The sequence below is a fragment of the Triturus cristatus genome, chromosome 12 (assembly GCF_964204655.1).
Source record: "Triturus cristatus chromosome 12, aTriCri1.1, whole genome shotgun sequence".
Classification (NCBI taxonomy): Eukaryota; Metazoa; Chordata; class Amphibia; order Caudata; family Salamandridae; genus Triturus; species Triturus cristatus.
The window spans coordinates 705965942-705988303 of NC_140595.1; the positions used below are offsets into that span (position 1 = coordinate 705965942).

Consider the following 22362-nt stretch of genomic DNA (forward strand, 5'->3'; position numbering starts at 1 on the left):
TCTTATGAACGGATATCCTGGGAGCTAAGAACTACATTGTTATTAATGGGCATCCTGAGAGCTGAGAACTGCATTGTCATGACCAATCAGAGCAAGGGAAAGGGCAAGAGTTGAAACATTTGAGGGTAGAGAGTCAGCAAACACAGTATAAATATCAGACCAAAATTGGGGTTTGGTGTCAGAGAAGGCGGAGGAGAAAAGCTGCTTTGGAGAGATGCTGGGAGCTTGGAATTATGCCAGATTGCGCACTGATGACCCCTGTAGGTTCGAGATCGTTGCGGGACACTAGCCTGGGTGAAAGCAGTCAAGGAGGCCAAGGTTTAATTAAGTACGTTGGTTTTAGTGCTGGGTAGGAAGGATTTTGTGTAGGAAATCTTTAGAATTAAATGCATGTTTTTAACTATGGTTCACTGATTCTTCATTTTGGAACCCTCTGTCATTTACATGACCAAGGATTGTTTTTTTACCATTTTGGGAATAATGAAATGAATGCAAACCTACATTTTCTCTTTATGACTTTTATTAAACAGTTTCTGGATTTATGTCCTGGATAAATGGCAATGCTCAAGTGAGAATTAATAGTGAGAGAATAAATGATAATTTTCTTTATGCAAATTAATTACATAAAATCTTTTAAATGATTTCAGGTGTTCGTGATTCTTTTAGAGTCAAATAATTATGCAATTCAATGTATTTTTGTAGTGAGGTAAAGGGGGTCTTGACAATCACCATCAACCAGTCCAACTAATTGGTCCATCGACCAAGTGGTGGAGTGCCTTGATGTTAAAGCTAGGATTCTACAGATGTACATAATGTATTTAATGTAAATATTTTTCCTATAGGTAATAAGGTACCCCCGACATGTCCAGCGCATCATTCCTCCTGTGTGCAGACTTGAGAGAGAAACATATGATTGTTGGTGTTATGGATCCCACCAATGAATGCGTGTGTGAATGAGTTAGCGTGACGACGGGTCTGTGACGCAGGGAGGATATGTAAATTTACCCAGTTTGCACTGGATCAGTTTTTCTGGTAGCAGAGTTATGGTTTTATTGCATTGGTTTGGTGATTATTGTTTATTGATTTTCGATTTTTGATTATTGGTTATTGACTGCGGATGTTTGGATGAGTATTGGTTTATGTTCTAACATTCTATGTTGAGTTGCGTTGCGTTCTAAGTTGTTTTTGAAGACTTCTGGGATGTAGGAAGTCGGATGCCCTGTAGGTACACGAGGAAAACGTGCGGCAAGTGAAGTCACATGGTGTATTGTTTGTTGCCCTGTCGTTACTAACAGATGTTTGATTGAAGAGAACGTAAGAGAAATTTTTGCCGATAAAGTTTGTAAAGGAGGGGTCAGCAGAAGCAGGAGAAGCAAGACAAGTTGACGTCAGAAAGACCGCGCTGGGATCGGCCAGCCACAGAAAGACGAAGTATTCACGCATTGATGCGTTCGTGTGAGCTGCGCTAGGATTGGAAAATAACAGAGTGACCTAGACGCCCCGGATTGTTGTATTAGTGTGAGTCGCGCTGGCACTGGACACGACAGTGGGTGTGTAGTGAGCCCTGTTTGCAAAGAAGGGTCAGTAGCAGGAGTTAAACTGACTGAAACTGTCAATTGTGGCAGGATTGGAGAAAATAAATTGCATTAAAATATTGCAGAAATTGAATTGTTTAAAGGTTTAAAGAAACTGTTGGGAGGTAAAGTGAAAAAATCGTTTTTTATTGGTGATGCTCCTGAAAGAACACCTGTGCATTTTATGTCTACCAATTTGGGACAAAATTCATATATGTGGGTTCACCAATGGTGCAAGATTACTGAAAAAGAAGGTCCTTTGAGGTTTCCAAAAGATGGCACTTTTGAATTGCAAGTTAGTGACAAATTAAGGAAAGTGTTATGTGAAATAAAGACACCATCTAGAGCTGCACAATTTGAGGCCTTAAGCATGTGGGAAAAGACAGCAAGAGACAAAGCAAGTGAGGCTAAAAAGGTAAAGCACCAGTTGCAGGAGAAGGGAATTAATGATGATAAAAAGCTTCAAATAAATAATGATTCAGGGGATTAAATAATGGATGCATTGTTAACTGAGTGTCCGCCACTTTATGTGGTTCCCATTAAAAATACTGAAAACAGTGTACCAGTAAGTACTACAGTGGCTACTGCTTCTGTTGAACAGAGAGAAATACAGAATGAGAGAAATGTGCAGACATTTCAGATTGACCCACTACCTGTTGATTCAGCACTGACAGTGATACCTCCAGGTGTTACTGCTTTGAATGTGACTGATTCAGTGCAAAAACTACAAGCTGCAGATGCACAGACAGTGCCTAGACAAATTATGACTGTCCCAATTAATATGGTCCCTACTCAAAAGGTTCAAACAGCTGTAGAAGGAATAAACATGTCAGGGTTTATTTTGGAATCTCAGAATTCACAGATTATTGAACAGAAACTACCACAGACAGTCCAAGCATTGAAAGATGAGGGGAAATGGTGTTTACAGCACTCACAGCCCAGGATAAAATAAATATATTTGGAGATGGGATTTTTCAAACATGCTTTGAGGAAGCAGCAGTAATTAAAAAGATAGAAAGCATGGGGGAACATATTAACCCTGAGCCCGAAAAAGAGAAAGAGCTTAGTGTTTTAAATTCAGCATTTGAGCATGAAGAAATTAACCCCTTCCATGCTGCGCAAATTCCGCCGCTGTGCTGACGGTTTCTTGCGCGGGCGTGGTCATGACGGAACGGTTCCGTCATGAGCACAGCTCAACCGTGGCTCATGACGGAACCGTTCCGTCATGAGCAGCGAAGGGGTTAACAGTCCTTGCTATTTAAATCATGAAAATGTGAATCAGTGTCAGGAGAAAGAATTAATTTCCCTGAGTAAGGAAACCAATAAATGTGCAGTAACTACACATGGTAGACTGACCGATTTGGCTCAAAAATATGAAATTAATGTTTCAGGAAGTTTTCCATTCCAGAAAAGTTTCAGGGTACATGTGGATGATGGGACAAATGAGACAATGTGTTCTTCTGGAATGCAATTGCACATAGCAGAAACAAAAAATATTTTTAAATGCAATGGGTTTGAGAAATTAGGAGACAAGTGCATAAGAAAACATGAGAAGAAAAATAAACCACCAGACCTAGCAAGGAAACTGGATAAGAAAAAGAAACCACCAGATTTAGTTGAGTAAAATAATAAGCAGAATGAGAGAGAATCTTTTACTTGCTCATTGAGAAAAAGGAGGGATGTTGAGAAATGGAAAAGCAGGTGGAGAAAGAAGAAGAAATTAATAGTTGATAGGGGATCCTTAGCATTTCCTGATGCTCACAAATGTGAAACTGACTATATTACCAGAGGGAATTGGTTTGCAGATGAATTGGCAAATTATTGCATAAAACAGAATTGTTCTTTGAATCAGGCACGGGCGAAGGAAGACAATTTTTCCCAATATCTCATGCTTACTAACACAGTAGATACATGGAAAGAAGTTAGGCAGTTGCAGGATCAGGTAAGCGATGAGGAAAAGAAAACATGGGTAAAAGAAGGTTGCACACAAAAAGAAGAGGATGATGTTTGGGTTTACCAAGATGAAAAAGCTGTTGTGCCCAACAGTATGTTTGCCTATTTTGCACGCATGTATCATGGACAGGCACACACAGATAGGGAAACTCATTTCGCCAACGAAGTTATCAGTGTGATTTGTGAAATACTGAGGACTAAACAAAAACTGTGTTGTGTCTATTGTCCAGAAGCATCGGGAGTTGGTGAGCAGGTGAATGGCACAATGAAAGTAAATTAGCAAAAATGTGTGATGACTTGAAATGGCCGGATGCTTTGCCCCTAGTTCCAATAACCATGAGAAGTACACCTGACAGAAAGACAGGTTTAAATCCCTACAAGATACTAATGGGACGAGCCATGAGACAGGCATATGTACCTGATCAACAAGATAGGCCACTGAGAAATAGACTGCAGATTTCGGATACAAGTTCAGAATCAGGTGCTGAGCAACCAGAAGCTGTTAACAGAAGAGAAGCAGACTGTGAAACTGGTGATACTAGATCAACAGACTCTGCGAGTGTACAGCAAGGTGTAAGACTCAATGATTTTTCACCTGACAATGATTTAGACGGTACTGACGAACTAGGACAGGAACAAAGTCAAGAGCAGAGGCAAGTACAGGAAAAAGAGAGAACAGAAGACTCAGAAATCGTACAGTTCAAGATAAGGGGAAGTGAAATACAAGCAGACACAGAGACTGAAAGCAAGGGAGAAGAAGGTTCAGAAATCTTGAAAGTTATCTTTTCTGACATTAGAGAAGAAACGGATGATCAGGAAATTCTGAACAAAGACTGTGAACCTATGGATAAGGATGAATCACACATGTGGCCCAACGGAGTAAAGAGACTCAAGTATAAGATAGTGAGAAAAGGAACAACAACTCTTGAAGATCAGATCTCTGAAATGACAAACAAGTTATAACAGGAGAAATTGAACAGGCCACCTGAGTGGACTTACATAGTCTTACAAAAGATAGTAGAAGTAGATTTAAGAAAGGAAAGGGACAGTGACAATGACAGTGAGCAGGACAAAGAAAATGACTTGAGGCCACCCTAACAGTGTTACAGAAAACAATTCTGGGTTTTAGCACACAAGACGAATACGATTTTTCATGAACCATTTCCAAGTGGTTAAAATAAAAGAAGGGGCAAAGGACAGAAAGTCATTCAAGTGTGAAAACACACTTTGTACATACGGTACATATTTAGTAGTTTTCACTTATAGGATAACTTAGATACCATAGCGGATATGGACAGTCCTAAAAATAGATCTAACGGTTTTGCTTTGGGTGTAGGAAGTCTTTATGTTGTACCATTTTACTAATGGTGCTGTTAACAATGTACCAATAGTTGCACAAGTAGATAGAACTGCACTTCACAAGGATAAGTAAGTTTTAGATTTAGAACTAAAAATAACATTTTTGTCGAGAACAAGAGAAATGAGAAAGAAATTTGCTGAACTAACAAAATTATTGAGAAGAAGTGTCTGATCGAATACAATTTAGTGGGATGAATGTGTGGTTTGGGATTTGGTGATGATGTAATCATCAAAGGGGGGATTGATGGAGCGAAGTACGGAAGATTTTGTGTCTACCCCATTCAGACCAATCACCCCCCCATAACAAAGTAATATATTAATTTTGTTTGCTGTGTATTAACCAAACACACACATTACATGTGGGAAATGCTCTGCATTAACAGGTTTGATTAACATATTAATTAATGGTGTAAAACGCATGTTTAATCTATTTTTGCGCATTTAAGTAGTGTAATAGTGCATGTCTATGTTGTAGTGTACATTGTGCATTGCATGCTGCCTTTGCTTCATTTCAATGGCTTGCAGTGTGATGCTTTTCCCCTAGGAAACAGTTTTTAGGGGATAAATATTAGCCCTGGAGGGTGGGGGGACAGAAAACACTTATTTTCTGTGTATTCACATTTTCTTTGTTTGGCTGGTGGTCAGTTTCAAGATAGCTTCATTTTCCCTGGTTCTGCGCAGTAGAGAATGCTTGCATCATCTGGCTGGAGAACCTCGTGCATGCCTTGTGCTCCACTGAACTTTGCAACTCCAGCTGACTATGTTCGAGGCCATTTGGTGTGAATGCCGGTGAGTGGCTGAGAGCCAGAATGATAGCACGAGAACAGCTGAATGCCTGCCAAAGAAGAACAGTCGAATGCCTGCCAAAGAATGACCACATAGAAACAGCTGAATCCCTGACACTGAACAGTTGAATCCCTGCCAATGAACCTTTGAATGCCTGCTAATGAACTGTGGGACATTGTTATTAACGGGCATCCTGAGAGCTGAGAACTGCATTGTCATGACCAATCAGAGCAAGGGAAAGGGCAAGAGTTGAAACATTTGAGGGTAGAGAGCCAGCAAACACAGTATAAATATCAGACCAAAATTGGGGTTTGGTGTCAGAGAAGGCGGAGGAGAAAAGCTGCTTTGGAGAGATGCTGGGAGCTTGGAATTATGCCAGATTGCGCACTGATGACCCCTGTAGGTTCGAGATCATTGCAGGACACTAGCCTGGGTGAGAGACGTCATCAAGGAGGCCAAGAGTTAATTAAGTAAGTTGGGGTTTTAGTGCTGGGTAGGAAGGTTTTAGTGTAGGAAATCTTTAGAATTAAATGCATGTGTTTAACTATGGTTCACTGATCCTTCATTTTGGAACCCTCTGTCAGTTACATGACCAAGGATTGATTTTTTTACCATTTTGAGAATAATGAAATGAATGCAAACCTACATTTTCTCTTCATGACTTTTATTAAACAATTTCTTGATTTATGTCCTGAATAAATGGCAATGCTCAAGTGAGAATTAATAGTGAGAGAATAAATGATAATTTTCTTTATGCAAATTAATTACATAAAATCTTTTAAATTATTTCAGGTGTTCGTGATTCTTTTAGAGTCAATTAATTATGCAATTCAATGTATTTTTGTACTGCGGTTAAGCTGGTCTTGACAATCACCATTAACCAGTCCAACTAATTAGTCCATCGACCAAGTGGTGGAGTGCCTTGATGTTAAGGCTAGGATTCTACAGATGCAGATGTACATAATGTATTTAATGTAAATATGTTTCCAATAGGTAATAAGATACCCCCCCCACATGTCCAGCCCATCATTTCTCCTGTGTGCAGACTTATGAGAGAAACTTATGAGTGTTGGTGTTATGGGCCCCACCAATGAATGTGTGTGTGAATGAGTTAGCTTGACAATGGGTCTGTGACGCAGGGAGGATATGTAAATTTACCCAGTTCGCGCAGGATCACCAGCACTCCAGGAAATCATTAACACTGGTTGTATGTCGGAAAAACGAGTTCCTCTACAACGTCTACCTTTGGTACGCGGGCTCAACAACGAGCATGTCTGACCACAAATTGCTTTACCACGCATTCCTTTACCATAAATGTTTGTGGTAAAGGCATGCATGGTAAGCAGCTATTTATGGCTAAGTTTACCACCGCTTCCTCTCCCCCTGAGCCCTAAATACACCCCCAACCTCCTAAAATCTACCTCGAAACCCCCAACCTCTAAAAACTACTCAGAACCCCTCCACCCACTAAAAACTCCCACCCCGTTAAAATGACCCAAGGTCCCCCTCCCACCCCCTAAAAATAACCTGAATTCCCCATCCCCTAAAAACTGCTCTGAACCCCTCCCATCCCTTAAAACTACCCAAACCCCCCTTCCACCATCTAAACATTACCCTGAACCCCCACCCCTAAAAACTACCCCACACCCCCAACCTCTTAAACTACTCCAAATACCCCCACCCCTAAAAACGACCCCAAATCCCCCACCCCTAAAAACCCCTATAAACTACAGTAAACCCCTCTTACCTGTTATCTTCTCTTTTCGTATCTCCTATCTCTCCATCCATCAGGAACACTAGAATGGCATTGCCTTCACCACACACATGCATGGATAAGGCATAGTCGTTGTTCAGGCAAGTCGTTGTTCAGCTTGCGGGCTTCTGGAATTCATGGCTCTGGCTTAATTTTTCCAGATGCTTACCATTAACACTGATTCACATTCAACACCAATAACACAGTGGAGCCTGGTTCACCACAGATCTACAAGACGTCAGATGCTCTTGCCAACGACTAGAGAAAACCTGGTGAATCCAGAAAACCAGGGAAGCACGGAACAACCACAGAAACGCCCTGAAGGAATACCACCAGCGCATAAGAGACACCAAACGGACCTTCATAAGAGACAAAGTTCAGACCAACGCAACCAACGGCAAGGAGCTGTTCAATGTCATACAACAGTTCTCAAAACGCCCCAGTGAATCCAACGACATCACACCTTCCCAGGAACTCTGCGACAAGCTCAGCTCATACTTCCACCTGAAGATCAAGGCCCTCTACGAGAACTTCAGTAAACCGACGACGGAAAACACCCCCCACGCCACCGACAAGCCAACCATCATGGCCTGGGAACCTGCCACCGACGAACACATCGCTGCCACCATGAAGAAAACCCACTCAGGAGCACCGACGGACCCCTGTCCACTGCACATATTCCACAGGGCCGCCACCACCATTGCACCCGAACTAGGACTCACCATCAATGCCTCCTTCAGGTCCGGCCTATTCCCTTGACGACTGGAAGCAGGCAGAGGTTAAATCCCTCCTCAACAAACCCACTGCCGACCCAACTGACCTGAAAAACTACCGACCCATCTCTCTCCTCCCCTTCGCGGCCAAAGTCACCGAGAGACTCGTGAACGCCCAGCTCATCACCTTCATTGAAGGAAAGTCCATCCTAGATGCCTCCCAGTCTGGATTCCACAGCAAACACAGCACCGAGACCGCCCTACTCGCTGCCACGGATGACATCCACAGGCTACTAGACCAGGGACACACTGCAGCCCTCATCCTTCTAGACCTTTCCGCAGCCTTCGACACCATCTCACATCGCACTCTCGCAGCCAGACTTCACAATGCAGGCATACAAGGAGCCGCCCTCGACTGGATCCAATCCTTTCTCTACGGCAGATCCCAGAGGATCAGACTCCCTCCCTTCCTCTCCGCACCCACCAACATCAACTGCGGAGTACCCCAAGGATCTTCACTCAGCCCCACGCTCTTCAACATCTACATGGCCCTCCCACCTCCATCGTTAGACAGCATGGACTCAGCATTGTATCCTACGCCGACGACACCCAGCTCATCCTCTCAATCACGAAGAACCCCGAAGACACCAGACTCTGTTTCCAGGAAGGAATGAAGAATGTGGCAGCCTGGATGAAGGACAGCTGATTGAAGCTCAACTCAGAGGAGACCGAGGTCCTCTTTCTCGGACCCCACACCTCTGCCTGGGATGACACCTGGTGGCCCCCATGTGACGGGACGCTTCAGTCAGCTCAGGGGTCTAAAGATGGTGCAGACTGGTGGGCACCGGTACCAGGGGTCCCTAACGTTCTCCCCTCTCCACAGAACGAGTGGGTAGCAGACGAAGAAGAACTGCCTCTGTGGGCCGGTGCCGGGCCCTTTAACTGGGAAGATCCAGGAACGCAAGCCCCGCCCCTACAGGAGGACGTCACTCAGCCGGGAGGTTCAAATGGAGGCAGAACCAGGAAGTGGACGGACGGCGATCCCTGGAGGAAGGACGGAGACGAAGGAGACGGAGACGAAGGAGACGGTGTGACCGAGACGAACGATTGTGAGCAGGCGGAAACCGGAGGTCGGAGAATCGAGAGACCCAGCGGCTACGGACTTCGCGAAGCGCCCGGCCACGTTCCCAGGGGAGGAGCGTGGCTTGGACAGGTACGGGACCGGGTAGCGGGTTGGATGGGAAGGCGGGAGAACCCGCGTTAACCGGTCGCCTCCTCAAGTCCCTTTACCTTCTTAGTTTGTGTAAATCCCTCACAGTGTCAGTCACTCCGTATTCGGTTGTATACACGTATGGTGCTACCTCACTCCCGGTCCCTGGTGTTAGGAATACGCGTTTATCGACTACATATCTAATATAGTCCCTTATCTCTCTCTTCCCTGGGGCACAACGGAGAGCCAAGCTCGGGACCGCAGAAAGGACGAAGAAGGAGGGGAGCAGATCATCCGGGAGTTCGTTAGCAGCCTAAATTCACCACGGATCCCGCTACCTTCGCGAGAGAAAGGCTAACTAGCCGGACTAAAAGAAGACTTGTAACAATAAAACCCCGTATACCCAGAACTCGTGTAGTGTCCCTCATTGACGCCCCTTCACAACTGGTGTCAGAAGTGGGATTTCCATCTCCCGTCGTCGGTGATCAAAAGATGGAGGCCCTCGTACAACATTTAATTCAGGGGCAGGAGAAACTCAGCTGGGCCGTGGAGAGACAGATGACGTCCGCGCAGGCAGACCGGGAGCTCTTCCAAAACTCAATGAAAGCGCACCTTGAGTCCCTTCCAAAGACCACTACCGATCCCGGGGTACCGATACCCGTGGAACGACGACTCCCTTATTCCAGCTCGGCCGGAGTGGCCTTACAAAAATACGTTGCGGGAGAAGACCCGGACGCTTTCCTGACCAACTTCGAGCGTGCGGCTCGGGCTTGTGGATGGCCAGAGGAGAAATGGCCTTTTTTCCTGGCTCCCCTACTGTCAGGAGAAGCGCAGGCCGCTTACCAGGTGGCCAACCCCACTGGTCTGACCGGGTACCAAATCATCAAAGAGGTTATACTGGAACACCTAGGCCTCGATGCGGAGGCCTACAGAAGCAAATTCAGAAAAGAGAGAGGGGTGCAGGGGGAAAATCCAAAGACCTTGTATTTCCGTCTTAAGATGGCCGCTGACAAGTGGCTCAGGCCGGAGTCCAGCACCAAGGAGGAGATTATGACGAAAATATACATGGAACAATTTTTGGAGGCCTTACACTTCGGGACCCAAAAATGGTTGAAACAACACCCCCATTTAACCCCTAAACAAGCGGTCGACATGGCCAAGTATTTTTCACGGGCCCAGCCCCGCTCCTACCCCCTGGAACTGGAGAAATCTACCAAAACCCCAATGGGAGGCAGAAGCGAGAAGAGACCAGCGCTCCCCCCTGGCATTCCCCGAGCCAAGACCCCCCGTTCTGACGGGCCCCTGCCCAAAGGCCCCCAATGTTTTGAGTGTGGCGAATGGGGCCACATCGCCAGACTGTGCCCGCGAAAAAGAACCGAAGAGCCAATGGATGTGGGGTACCTTCCCCGGAGCGTCCTGTACTCAGCTGAGATGGGTGCCTCGTTTTACGTACGTGTGGAGATGAATGGCTTTACACTGAACGCCCTTTTAGATTCAGGATGTCGACAGTCAGTGGTCAGAAAAAAATTAGTGTTGCCCCACCAGTATCTGCCCCACCGACTCGTCCAATGCCGGGGCATACACGGGGAGGTCCGGCCCTATCCCTTGGCCCTAGTACCCTTGACTGCCCTAACGGGCCTACCTGCACGGTGAGGGTGGGGGTGGTTGACTCCCTCCCCGAAGACGTGATATTGGGTGTGGATAACCCCGACTTCCTCACGATGTTCAAACACACCATGGAACAAGAAAACAGGGATCGAGAGGCGCCCATCTCGGGCCTAGTCACTGCGGACCCTTGGATTATAGATAGAAGCTTCCGCTTCGCCCAGTCTAACGACCACACCCTGTTTAATGCTTGGGAAAGCGCCCACCTCAACCAGTCCCAGTCTAGGGACGCATATCCCCGGTTTATTATCAAAGAGGGGCTGTTGTACCGGGAAGGGAATAAGGGAGGTGATCAGCAGCTGTTAGTACCCCAGCCCTTCAGGGAGCAGATACTGTTCTTTTCCCATGCCCACCTTACCGCGGGACATGCCGGGAGGGAGAAAACCACTAGCGGGGTTCTACGGTTTTTCTACTGGCCCGGGGTATATAAGGACATAGAGTCGTATTGCCAAACCTGTGAGGTCTGTCAAAAAAAATCCTCCTATAAGCCAGTAGCTGCCCCATTACAACCCATGCCCATTATAGGGGTCCCCTTTGAGAGGGTGGGTATGGGTTTGATAGGGCCTCTCCCTCGCACCAAGAAAGGACACCTCCACGCTCTGGTTATCGTGGATTACGCCACCCGGTTCATTGAAGCGTTTCCCCTCTCAGCCCCTACCACTAAAAACGTGGCCGACAAGGTGATCGAGTTGTTTTCCCGGGTAGGGTTCCCCAAGGAGGTGGTGACAGACCAAGGGACACCCTTCACGTCCCGCCTCATGAAAGAAGTATGTGCAACCCTAGATATCCACCAGTTACACACGTCGGTGTACCATCCCCAGATGGATGGGCTGGTGGAGAGATACAACCGCACCTTAAAAACCACATTAAAGAAAATGCTGACGGCGGAAAAACAGGACTGGGATAGGCTACTTCCCTTGGCCTTGTACGTGTTACGTGCCCAGGTACAAAGTAGCACGGGGTATTCGGCCTTTGAGTTACTATATGGCAGACAGCCCCGGTCCTTGTTGGAGATGACCCGTGAGGCCTGGATCCATGAAGACAACCAGGACCAGAGGTCTTTATTGGATTACACCTCCCAGCTCAAATCCAAACTCGGAAAACTGCGAGACCTCGCACATTCCAATCTGGAAAAAAGTCAAGAGAAGCAAAAGAAGTATTATGATCACGGGAAAAAACTACGGACGCTGCAAGTGGGTGGGTGGGCCCTGGTGTTGCTGCCCTCCAGCACCAGTAAATTCAGGAGTGAGTGGCAAGGTCCGTACCGTGTAACGGAAACCATAGGGCGCACCACTTACAAGTTGCAGGTGACCCCTTCCAAAACCCAAAGCTACCATATCAACTTGCTCAAGAAGTGGCTTGGATCACCTCCGAAAAACGCCCACTTCTTAATACCTACCCACAGCCAGACGACCTCCACAGTGAGCTCCTTGGTGGTAAATCCTGACCTACAAGACATACAAAAGGAAGATCTGAAAGAGGCCCTCCGTCCCTTTGAGGACGTTTTTTCGGACTCTCCGGGAAAAACCTACTTGGCAGAACACGCCATTGAAACCCCCCCCGGACAAATAGTAAGAGAGAAGGCCTATCGAGTTCCCGCCGCAACAAAAGAAGCTATCCGGAACGAGGTAAAGGATATGTTGCGGTTAGGGGTCATCAGGCTTTCCACCAGTCCATAGTCCTCCCCGATCGTGATGATTCCCAAACTCGACGGGTCATCCCGTTTCTGTATGGATTTCAGGGCATTAAACGACATCTCAGCCTTCGATGCCTACCCGATCCCGCGAGTGGACGACCTGATCGAAAAAATTGGGGAGTCCACATACATTACGACCTTTGACCTCACGCAGGGCTACTGGCAGGTGCCTCTCCGGGAGGAAGACCGAAAAAAACCCGCCTTCTCCACCGATCTAGGGCTTTTTGAGTTCACGGTCTTGCCCTTTGGACTCCACGGAGCCCCGGCAACCTTCCAGAGACTAATGAACCGAGTACTGTTGCCCTACTCCAGCTTCTGCTCAGCCTACTTGGATGACATTGTGGTGTTCAGCCCTTCTTGGACTGAACACATACACCATATCACCACAATACTCACCGCACTCCGCCACGCAGGGTTGCACATTAATGCTCGTAAGTCAAGAGCCGCCTTCCAAAGGGTACAGTATCTGGGGTATGTCCTAGGGGACGGGGTCATATCTCCCCAAGAAAAGAAGGTCATGGCCATAGGAAACACCCCTTTTCCTTCCACCAAAAAGGGAACTGAGGGGTTTTTTGGGCTTAATAGGCTACTACCGGCGCTTTATTCCCTCTTTTGCTGACCTAGCCTCCCCTTTGACAGATCTCCTCCGTAAAGACTGCTCCAAGCAATCCCTTAGGCATCCCACGAGGGTGACACTGCAAGCATTTCAAGACCTAAAAGACGCCATCACCTCGGCCCCAGTGTTAATATCTCCCAACTTTCAGAAGACATTCCTCCTGGCCACTGACGCGTCTGACACCGGGATCGGGGCGGTGTTGTCCCAAACAGGGGAGGACGGGCTGGAACACCCCATCCTCTACGTAAGCCGCAAGCTCTTCCCCAGAGAAAGATCCTATCCCACTATTGAGAGGGAGTGTTTAGCGGTGAAGTGGGCGGTGGAAAAGCTGAGGTATTACCTAGAGGGGAGGCCATTCATCCTGTACACGGACCACGCCCCATTGCAGTGGATGTACAGGAATAAAAGCAACAACGCCCGGGTCCTCCGTTGGTTCCTCTCCCTGCAACCCTTTACTTTCTCTGTACAACATCGCAGGGGTAGGGACAACTGTGCCGCTGATTTCCTCTCCCGGTCCTCGCCTCTCCCCGAGCGGGAGCAGCCAGGGGGGGTGGTATGTGACGGGACGCATCAGTCAGCTCAGGGGACTAAAGATGGCGCAGACTGGTGGGCACCGGTACCAGGGGTCCCTAACGTTCTCCCCTCTCCACAGAACGAGTGGGCAGCAGACGAAGAAGAACTGCCTCTGTGGGCCGGTGCCGGGCCCTTTAACTAGGAAGATCCAGGAACGCAAGCCCCGCCCCTACAGGAGGACGTCACTCAGCCGGGAGGTTCAAATGGAGGCAGAACCAGGAAGTGGACGGACGGCGATCCCTGGAGGAAGGACGGAGACGAAGGAGACGGAGACGAAGGAGACGGTGTGACTGAGACGAACGATTGTGAGCAGGCGGAAACCGGAGGTCGGAGAATCGAGAGACCCAGCGGCTACGGACTTCGCGAAGCGCCCGGCCACGTTCCCAGGGGAGGAGCGTGGCTTGGACAGGTACGGGACCGGGTAGCGGGTTGGATGGGAAGGCGGGAGAACCCGCGTTAACCGGTCGCCTCCTCAAGTCCCTTTACCTTCTCAGTTTGTGTAAATCCCTCACAGTGTCAGTCACTCCGTATTCGGTTGTATACACGTATGGTGCTACCTCACTCCCGGTCCCTGGTGTTAGGAATACGCGTTTATCGACTACATATCTAATATAGTCCCTTATCTCTCTCTTCCCTGGGGCACAACGGAGAGCCAAGCTCGGGACCGCAGAAAGGACGAAGAAGGAGGGGAGCAGACCATCCGGGAGTTCGTTAGCAGCCTAAATTCACCACGGATCCCGCTACCTTCGCGAGAGAAAAGCTAACTAGCCGGACTAAAAGAAGACTTGTAACAATAAAACCCCGTATACCCAGAACTCGTGTAGTGTCCCTCATTGACGCCCCTTCACACCCCATTTCGACAGACCACGCATGAAACTTCAGCATCATCCTCGACTCTTCTCTCTCCATGAACCGCCAGATCAACGCCGTCGCCTCCACCAGTTTCAACTGCCTGTGCATCCTCCGCAAGACCTTCAAGTGTATCCCCCCGAGTGCAGAAAGATCATCACCCACGCACTCATAACCAGCAGACTGGACTACAGCAACGCCCTATACGCCGGAATCAACAGAACTCTACTACACAGACTCCAAACCATCCAGAACGCAGCGGCTAGACTCATTTTTGGAACACCTCACCACAAACACATGACCCAACACCTACGAGACCTCCACTGGCTCCCCGTCAAGAAAGGGGTCACTTTCAAACTCCTCACCCAAGCATACAAGTCCCTCTACAGCATCAAACCCAAAAACCTCAACGAGAGAGTTTCCTTTCACATACCCAAGAGGAATCTAAACTCCACCTGACATGCCCTGGCGGTGGTCCCCCGCATCCGCAGAAACAGAACAGGCGGGAGAGCCTTCTCCCACATCGCAGCCAAGACCTGGAATGAGCTACCCGTGAACATCAGATGCTACCGGCCCTGCACACGTTCAGGAAGGACCTCAACAGTTGGCTCTTTGACTGATCCGGAGCTTCCTCCCCCCACCTCCCTAGCACATTCAGAACCTCGAATAGCGCGCTTTATAAACCCCTAATTGATTGATTGAGCTTTACTCCTCAACTATTAGAATCCTGGTTCTACTCTGCAAAGTCTGATAATTCTGTCTTTTGAAGTGCTAGCACTATAATTCACATATAAATAACTAATGTCACAATAGTGGAAAGCACCACCACCTTTTCCTCTTAACTTGCTTTCCTTCAGTCACCATCTTCTTTGATCTCATGTATTTAAATCCCTTGAACATCTAAACATAGGAAAAAAATGAATCAATCAAATGCCAATTTGGCCTCTGTGTAGCACCTAATGCCCACTAACAAGATTACTAAACCAACTACCTATAGCAGCAAATCCCTTTCTAACTGCTTTCCAAACACCAGGTGATTTTAATTCCTTTAAACCAGCTTTCAATCAAGTGATATTCTGTACAACTCCTCTTATTGCCTTGCTCTTATAAGGGATAACGGTACAATATTGTTGAACCTTCAATATCTTACAGGCTCTACCCTCCTTTACCAGCAAAATGTCTACTGCAAGATGATTCTGCAGCACCATAGAACTAAGAGCTATTAGCTCTGTATCTACTGCCAACAAAGCACCAGCTGTAGTAGTGACAAGTTTATCCACTGTTGTGGAAAGCTTTCTAATCTTTTAAGCATTCAGAACAACACCTACTAAAGTAATCTTAGATCTAAAAATGTCATCCATTATCTGTGGGGCACTACTATCAGTACTCTAAGATCTACTAAATGATTCATTTTCAGTTTTGTCCAGATTCCTTGCATTTTAGATTTTTGGAAAGACTAGAGCAAGGCATCCAGTACCTGATCAATTTGTAAGCATCTTAAAATAAGCATACTGTCCACATTCAAAATAAACTCCAGGAATCCACAGATGACACCATTCCCAAGCACATCCTGCCTTCCTTCTGCATAGTAGGAGAGTTAATTTTCTAAATGGCAGAAGTTCTCTCCCGTGATACCTTCCTTGTTCCCTTCCTAATATGATGTCCTAACTACAAAATTTATTTCTGGTTTACTTCGGGACACTTTGCGTCGATTCTTTGCCAAATGATTTTATAGCAAAAGGAAGAAATTATGGACGGAATGCTGAACAACGCAAACATTCTCCCCCCATCACAAATATCTGGGTTTAATCCATCATTCTCATGGGAACAGTACAGCCCGAAATGCCAAGCCAGGTCCTCCCTGGACCAGAACCAAGTGTCTTGGGACTGATTTCAGGCCATCACCCCTCATCAGCCAATCTAACTTGAATCCAGTAGCTCAGTGAGCACAGGGCCCACATCTGGGCATACCCTTCCCACTTAGGGTGACAAAAGCAAAAGGAACAATTGATGGACGGAATGCTGGACAATTCAAACATGCACCCCCAGTCACAAAGATCTCAGTTTAATCCATCATTCTTTTGCTAACCACGCCACCCCAATTTGGACCCAGCCATATGCAAATCAGTCTTGACCATGTTTTTCATTGGAAATGACAAGCCTGAACTGCCAAGCCAGGTCCTACCTGGATTGGAAACAAGCATCCTGGACCAGTTTTGGGGTAAAAGCCCTCATCAGCCAGGCTAGCTTGAATCCAGTGGCACAGTGAGCAAGAGACGCACTTCTGGGCATACCCATCTCACTTATGGGCAAAAGTGCTGCAGTAAGAAATGATGGCTGGAATGCTGAATGAATCAAACACTCTTCACCAGTCAAGAGATCTGGCTGCGTTCAAACTGGGGTGGCATAGAAAGTAAAAGAACAATGGATTTAACCCAGATCTTTTGCCTGGGTGAATGTTTGTCCTTGGACCCACACCTGAACACAGCCTATGTGAGACCTGACCCTTCATGTGGTGCCCCTCCAGTCCCGGGGCCTTTGAAGTGGTGCTGAATGTGACCATATCCAAAAGTTGCAACTTAGAAAATGTTTTGGCTAAAAACTGCTCTGAGAACTTGCTTGCCTTTCCCCTGAGACACTTTCCCAGTTGGATTGACTTTGTGGCTTCTCCCACAAATTTCTTTTCTGCAACAGTACATCAGGACTTGTGGAACTGTTTTCGACTACAGCTCTCTGGCTTGTCCCTCCAGAGATTTTTGATCTTCATTTCAGACACTAAGTGCAAGCATAGAAATTTTCATCACAGCTTCGATCCAAGACTATCTGACAACAACGCTCCCTCCTCGAACACCTCCTGCAGTCTTGCCCAGCTGAAACTTTATCTTCTCAGAATATTTTTCTCAGAAATTCTTCTCAGTCAGAAGTTAAGCTCTGACCAGGCCCAATCCACTTTGTGTATCCAAATCACACTCCATCGTTTTCTGCCATACTTAGCGACTTTGACCCAGTCTCGCACAACTAGATGCCGGTGGTTGGTGCGTTGATGTTTTAGGCCAGTGATACTAAAAGTATGGCCTGGGAGCCTCATGCAGCCCTCCTGATCTTTACATCCTGCCCCCTGGTCAACCCCAGCACCTAAAGGCTGAATACTCAACCCAGAAGTGACATTCACAGAGATTAAATAGACAGGCTAGCATTTATTAATTAATTAACAGAAGTAAAATAAAAGAGGAAACGAAAGGAAGATGTCTTGCACCACTTAACTTTAGGAACACCTTCATTTTTGAAGACCTCTTTCAGCTAACATGTAAAAATATGATATAGTTTCATCAAAATCCCAAAAGTGCATTTCATTAACATGGAGAACCTTTCCACATTGATTACATTAGATTACATCTGTGCATTGAGAAGTATTTTTTTAAAGTGATAGTTTTAAAACATTGATTTAGATTCAGTCATGCTTCCCCCACACCCTGACAACAATACCAATAGTGAACTAAGAGGCGAGTCAATTGTTTTCGGCACCCTTTTGATGCCCTGGTTGCTGTTACACATAAATAACATTATAGTTTATTACATTAAAGACAGGGAAAGGTTGTGTGCAGGGCACATCCTGAACTCTTGTATTTTGAAGTCCTCTTATATGTAATAATGAAAGAAAAGGAGAGAAAGTAAAATAAAAGAACTGCCTAGGATCACACAATTTGGACAAGTTGGGAAGCTGGGATTTATCCAGATTTTCCAGTTCCACATTATGCAATTCAGCCATTAGATGTACATGCTTCACTTCCCCTACACCCACCTTACCATCCCTACCCCCTAGACTGCCACCCTGCTGATATCAATACTGCCCTCCGTCATATCAGTGACCAAACCTTTTGGCTCCTGGGAAAATGTTTGTGAGTGCCTATGTTTTAGGCGCTAGGTTTTACAAAACAAAATTAAAAAATCATAATTCCTGTTCTACAGATTGGATTTTTGTCATTTCGATGTTAAATAATGTATTAAAAGTAAGTTTATGTTTTTTGATTGGTGTGGGATTTTTCTTGTTTTGTGTCTTCACTTTATTACTGTTTGAGTACTGCATAAATCCATTGCACCCTGCTTCGATATTACCCTTGACTACTTTTTGTGCCAATTTACCCATGGTTAAGCACAGATTAATTTAGTGACTTTTTGTGGTTCACCCTGCAAGGGATTGTGGCTGTTGCCTGCCCAGGACTCACACCTAGTCAAAAAACAACCCATTTACTTATAGATAGATGGATAGATGGATGAATGGATAGATAGATAGAGGGATAGATAGATAGATAGATAGATAGATAGATAGATAGATAGATAGATAGATAGATAGATAGATAGATAGATAGATAGATAGATAGATAGATAGATAGATAGATAGATAGATAGATAGATAGATAGATAGATAGATAGATAGATAGATAGATAGATAGATAGATAGATAGATAGATAGGTGGGTGGGTGGGTGGGTGGATGGATGGATGGATAGATAGATAGATAGATAGATAGATAGATAGATAGATAGATAGATAGATAGATAGATAGATAGATAGATAGATAGATAGATAGATAGATAGATAGATAGATAGATAGATAGATAGATAGATAGATAGATAGATAGATAGATAGATAGATAGATAGATAGACAGACAGACAGAGAGAGAGATAGATAGATAGATAGATAGATAGATAGATAGATAGATAGATAGATAGATAGATAGATAGATAGATAGATAGATAGATAGATAGATAGATAGATAGATAGATAGGTAGGTAGGTAGGTAGGTAGGTAGGTAGGTAGGTAGGTAGGTAGGTAGGTAGGTAGGTAGATAGATAGATAGATAGATAGATAGATAGATAGATAGATAGATAGATAGATAGATAGATAGATAGATAGATAGATAGATAGATAGATAGATAGATAGATAGATAGATAGATAGATAGATAGATAGATAGATAGATAGATAGATAGATAGATAGATAGATAGATAGATAGATAGATAGATAGATAGATAGATAGATAGATAGATAGATAGATAGATAGATAGATTGGGCAAAGTGATAGAGGGACAGACAGGTATAACTTGATAGACAATTTGGGTTGCATAGATAAATAAATAAAAGGACAGGAAACTGGAATAAGCTGCATATCTTTGATTAGTAATATAAGTTAAATGTTAAATGTCTCTATAAGCATTGCATACAACAGCACTGAAAGCAAATTACAAAGCCATACAAGCAGTACATACAGACTAAATTGATTTACAAATATAACTTCAGTGCTCAATGAAAATACATGAGAGCCAGATACACAGGAGAGCTATTAAAATGTACTTCATTGCGTGCATTCTAAAAAGAGAATACATTTTTAAAGCACATTAAAATGGACACAATCTGGCATGCTGTGGAGTAGCAGCAGTCAGAGAAAAAAAGGTCACTCTGAAAGGAATCTTCAACAGCATTATCAGGAGACAGGAACAAATAAAGCTGGATTGCACCCTGTGCTCACATCAAAAGCAACATGTAGATTGGGTAGTTAGCATCCTGATATCACATCAGGCTCTAAATACAAAGTCAACACTAATGTATTATTAAAGTAAAAATCTAACACTGGCACTGTTGGCAACTACCTTTACACTAGGATGTGCCACTGGTGAAAGAAGCCAGTGGCTTAAGAAGGGTGAGCTATTATCCCAAGCTGTATACAGTAGTGGATAGTATCAGCATGTGAATAACGCAATAACAGACCAGTGGATGAAGAGGGCAAACTGAAAGCCCCTTTAAGTAAGTATATTGTGCATGAAAGTGTAGTAAAATTAAAAGATCTTGGCTAATGCCAGACCTAAACAATGAACTTCTTTAGCTTCCAGTTGAACGCATTTCAGACCCACACCAGCTTACAGGCCTTTGGAAACAAGATCAAATACATACCTGCAGCTCAGTTTCAAGGTTTGTCTTTGGCCCTAGGATGCTTGCCACCATGCTGTCTGTCACTGGGAAGTTGTCTGGGATTTTGTTGCACCTCTTAATCAGCATAGGGTCCACACCATTCAGGAATTGGCACCCAAAAAAGGTGTCTTCTTTCCAGTGTTGACAGACATACTCTGTGCGACAGAGAGCACAGGAATTTCAATAAGATTATAATGGCTAGAAAGTAATAATCCTCCCCCTTTTGTAAGTGGTGTTCTCAGTAACAAGAAGATAGTTTTCTCACTTACATCTCTTCAGAATCCTCTGCCCTACTTTTGTTCTTTGTCCCCTTAGCACGTATTACTTTACAGTGAGTATATTCATAATTTAATCATTTGATGCAATTAGGACCAGCAGTCTATTACCATGGGAAATTTTCATTAAAACATGTATAATAATGTTGTAGTAATGGCATAGTTCAACTAATGGAGCTAAAATGAATCAAGCACAAGGACGCTTACATTCTTCATACTACAACATGTGCTTAGCAATATGTTCCAGGAAAGCACGTGACAGGCATGCACTGGGGAATCAAGTGGCAAGGAAGGTAGAACAAGATATAGGATAAGAGATATTGAAATTAACCATACTAGAGTATTTACCATTAATACAGAATACTACAATTTTATCAAGGACTTTTATGCACAGAAGATCCAAGATGTTTCCTTTACTAAAGCACATGGATTAGTCATAAAATCTTAGAAAATTCACAAAGGTGTATAGTTAACAGGCTCCTTTAACGACTTAATACCCTGAAATCCAGAACCTTCGAGCAATACAACAATACCATTTTAAATTGGCATAAATTTAGTATTTAGCACAGTGCTGCCAGAGCATCACAAAGGTAGGGTCTATAAATAGGTCACAGAACACATGGTGGACAGTTGTTGGATGCTGTGTGAAACAGGCATGGATTGGGTTCTCTGTGTGCCTGAATATCCCTCTTGGTGGCTAGATGTTTGGTCTACAATCTCTAACAGGGATATAGCTAGCAGTGGTGCAGCCGGTGCAGTGCACCGAGGCCCAGAGCTAGGAGGGGGGGGCAACTACAGCAGCACCTTGAGCCCTGGGAAGGCACCTACATACCCATGCTAAGTTCCGGTGGTTAAGGAGCATCAAAGATGACTTTACATTTTGATTTGATCTTGTCATATTTGCTGTGTGCGCAACGATAGAGGTCAAATCACATTCAAGCCATTCCGAAAAATTGCTGCTTATTCTTTCAACATGGAGGCTGGTGCTTACTCCTCTTTCACTTACTGCAAAGTATAAGGATTTTGTAAAGTGAACTAACTGAAGATCTGGATGGTGAGAAAGAAAAGGCTTTAGGATGTTGTCTACTTCTAACACACAACAAAATGTAAATACCTATAAATGCACTGTACAAATATTTCAGAATAAATAAACAGCAAAGCACAAATGATGCACTTTTTTCCTACTTCTGAAGGGTGATGGAAACAAAGATTTTAATAGGATTGAAACAAATCAAGATGCTTTACTTGGTGATGCGCAATGACTAATATTTGTTGAATCCGGATTTCCACACAATATGATTTGTACACTATTTAGCTTTACCAGTAAATCTGAATGTATGTACACATTTAGTTGTCATTTCAATGGGAA

General features: G+C 44.9%; 1 protein-coding gene across 1 annotated transcript in view; it reads right to left on the bottom strand.

Annotated features, from left to right (window-relative positions):
• Nucleotides 1-22362, bottom strand: part of LOC146780159 (arachidonate 12-lipoxygenase, 12R-type-like) — a 366345-nt gene that overhangs the window by 114114 nt on the left and 229869 nt on the right. The window contains exon 6 of the mRNA XM_085638404.1: nt 20701-20873. Coding sequence (XP_085494530.1) covers nt 20701-20873 — 173 coding nt within the window. The remainder of the gene's footprint in view (nt 1-20700; nt 20874-22362) is intronic.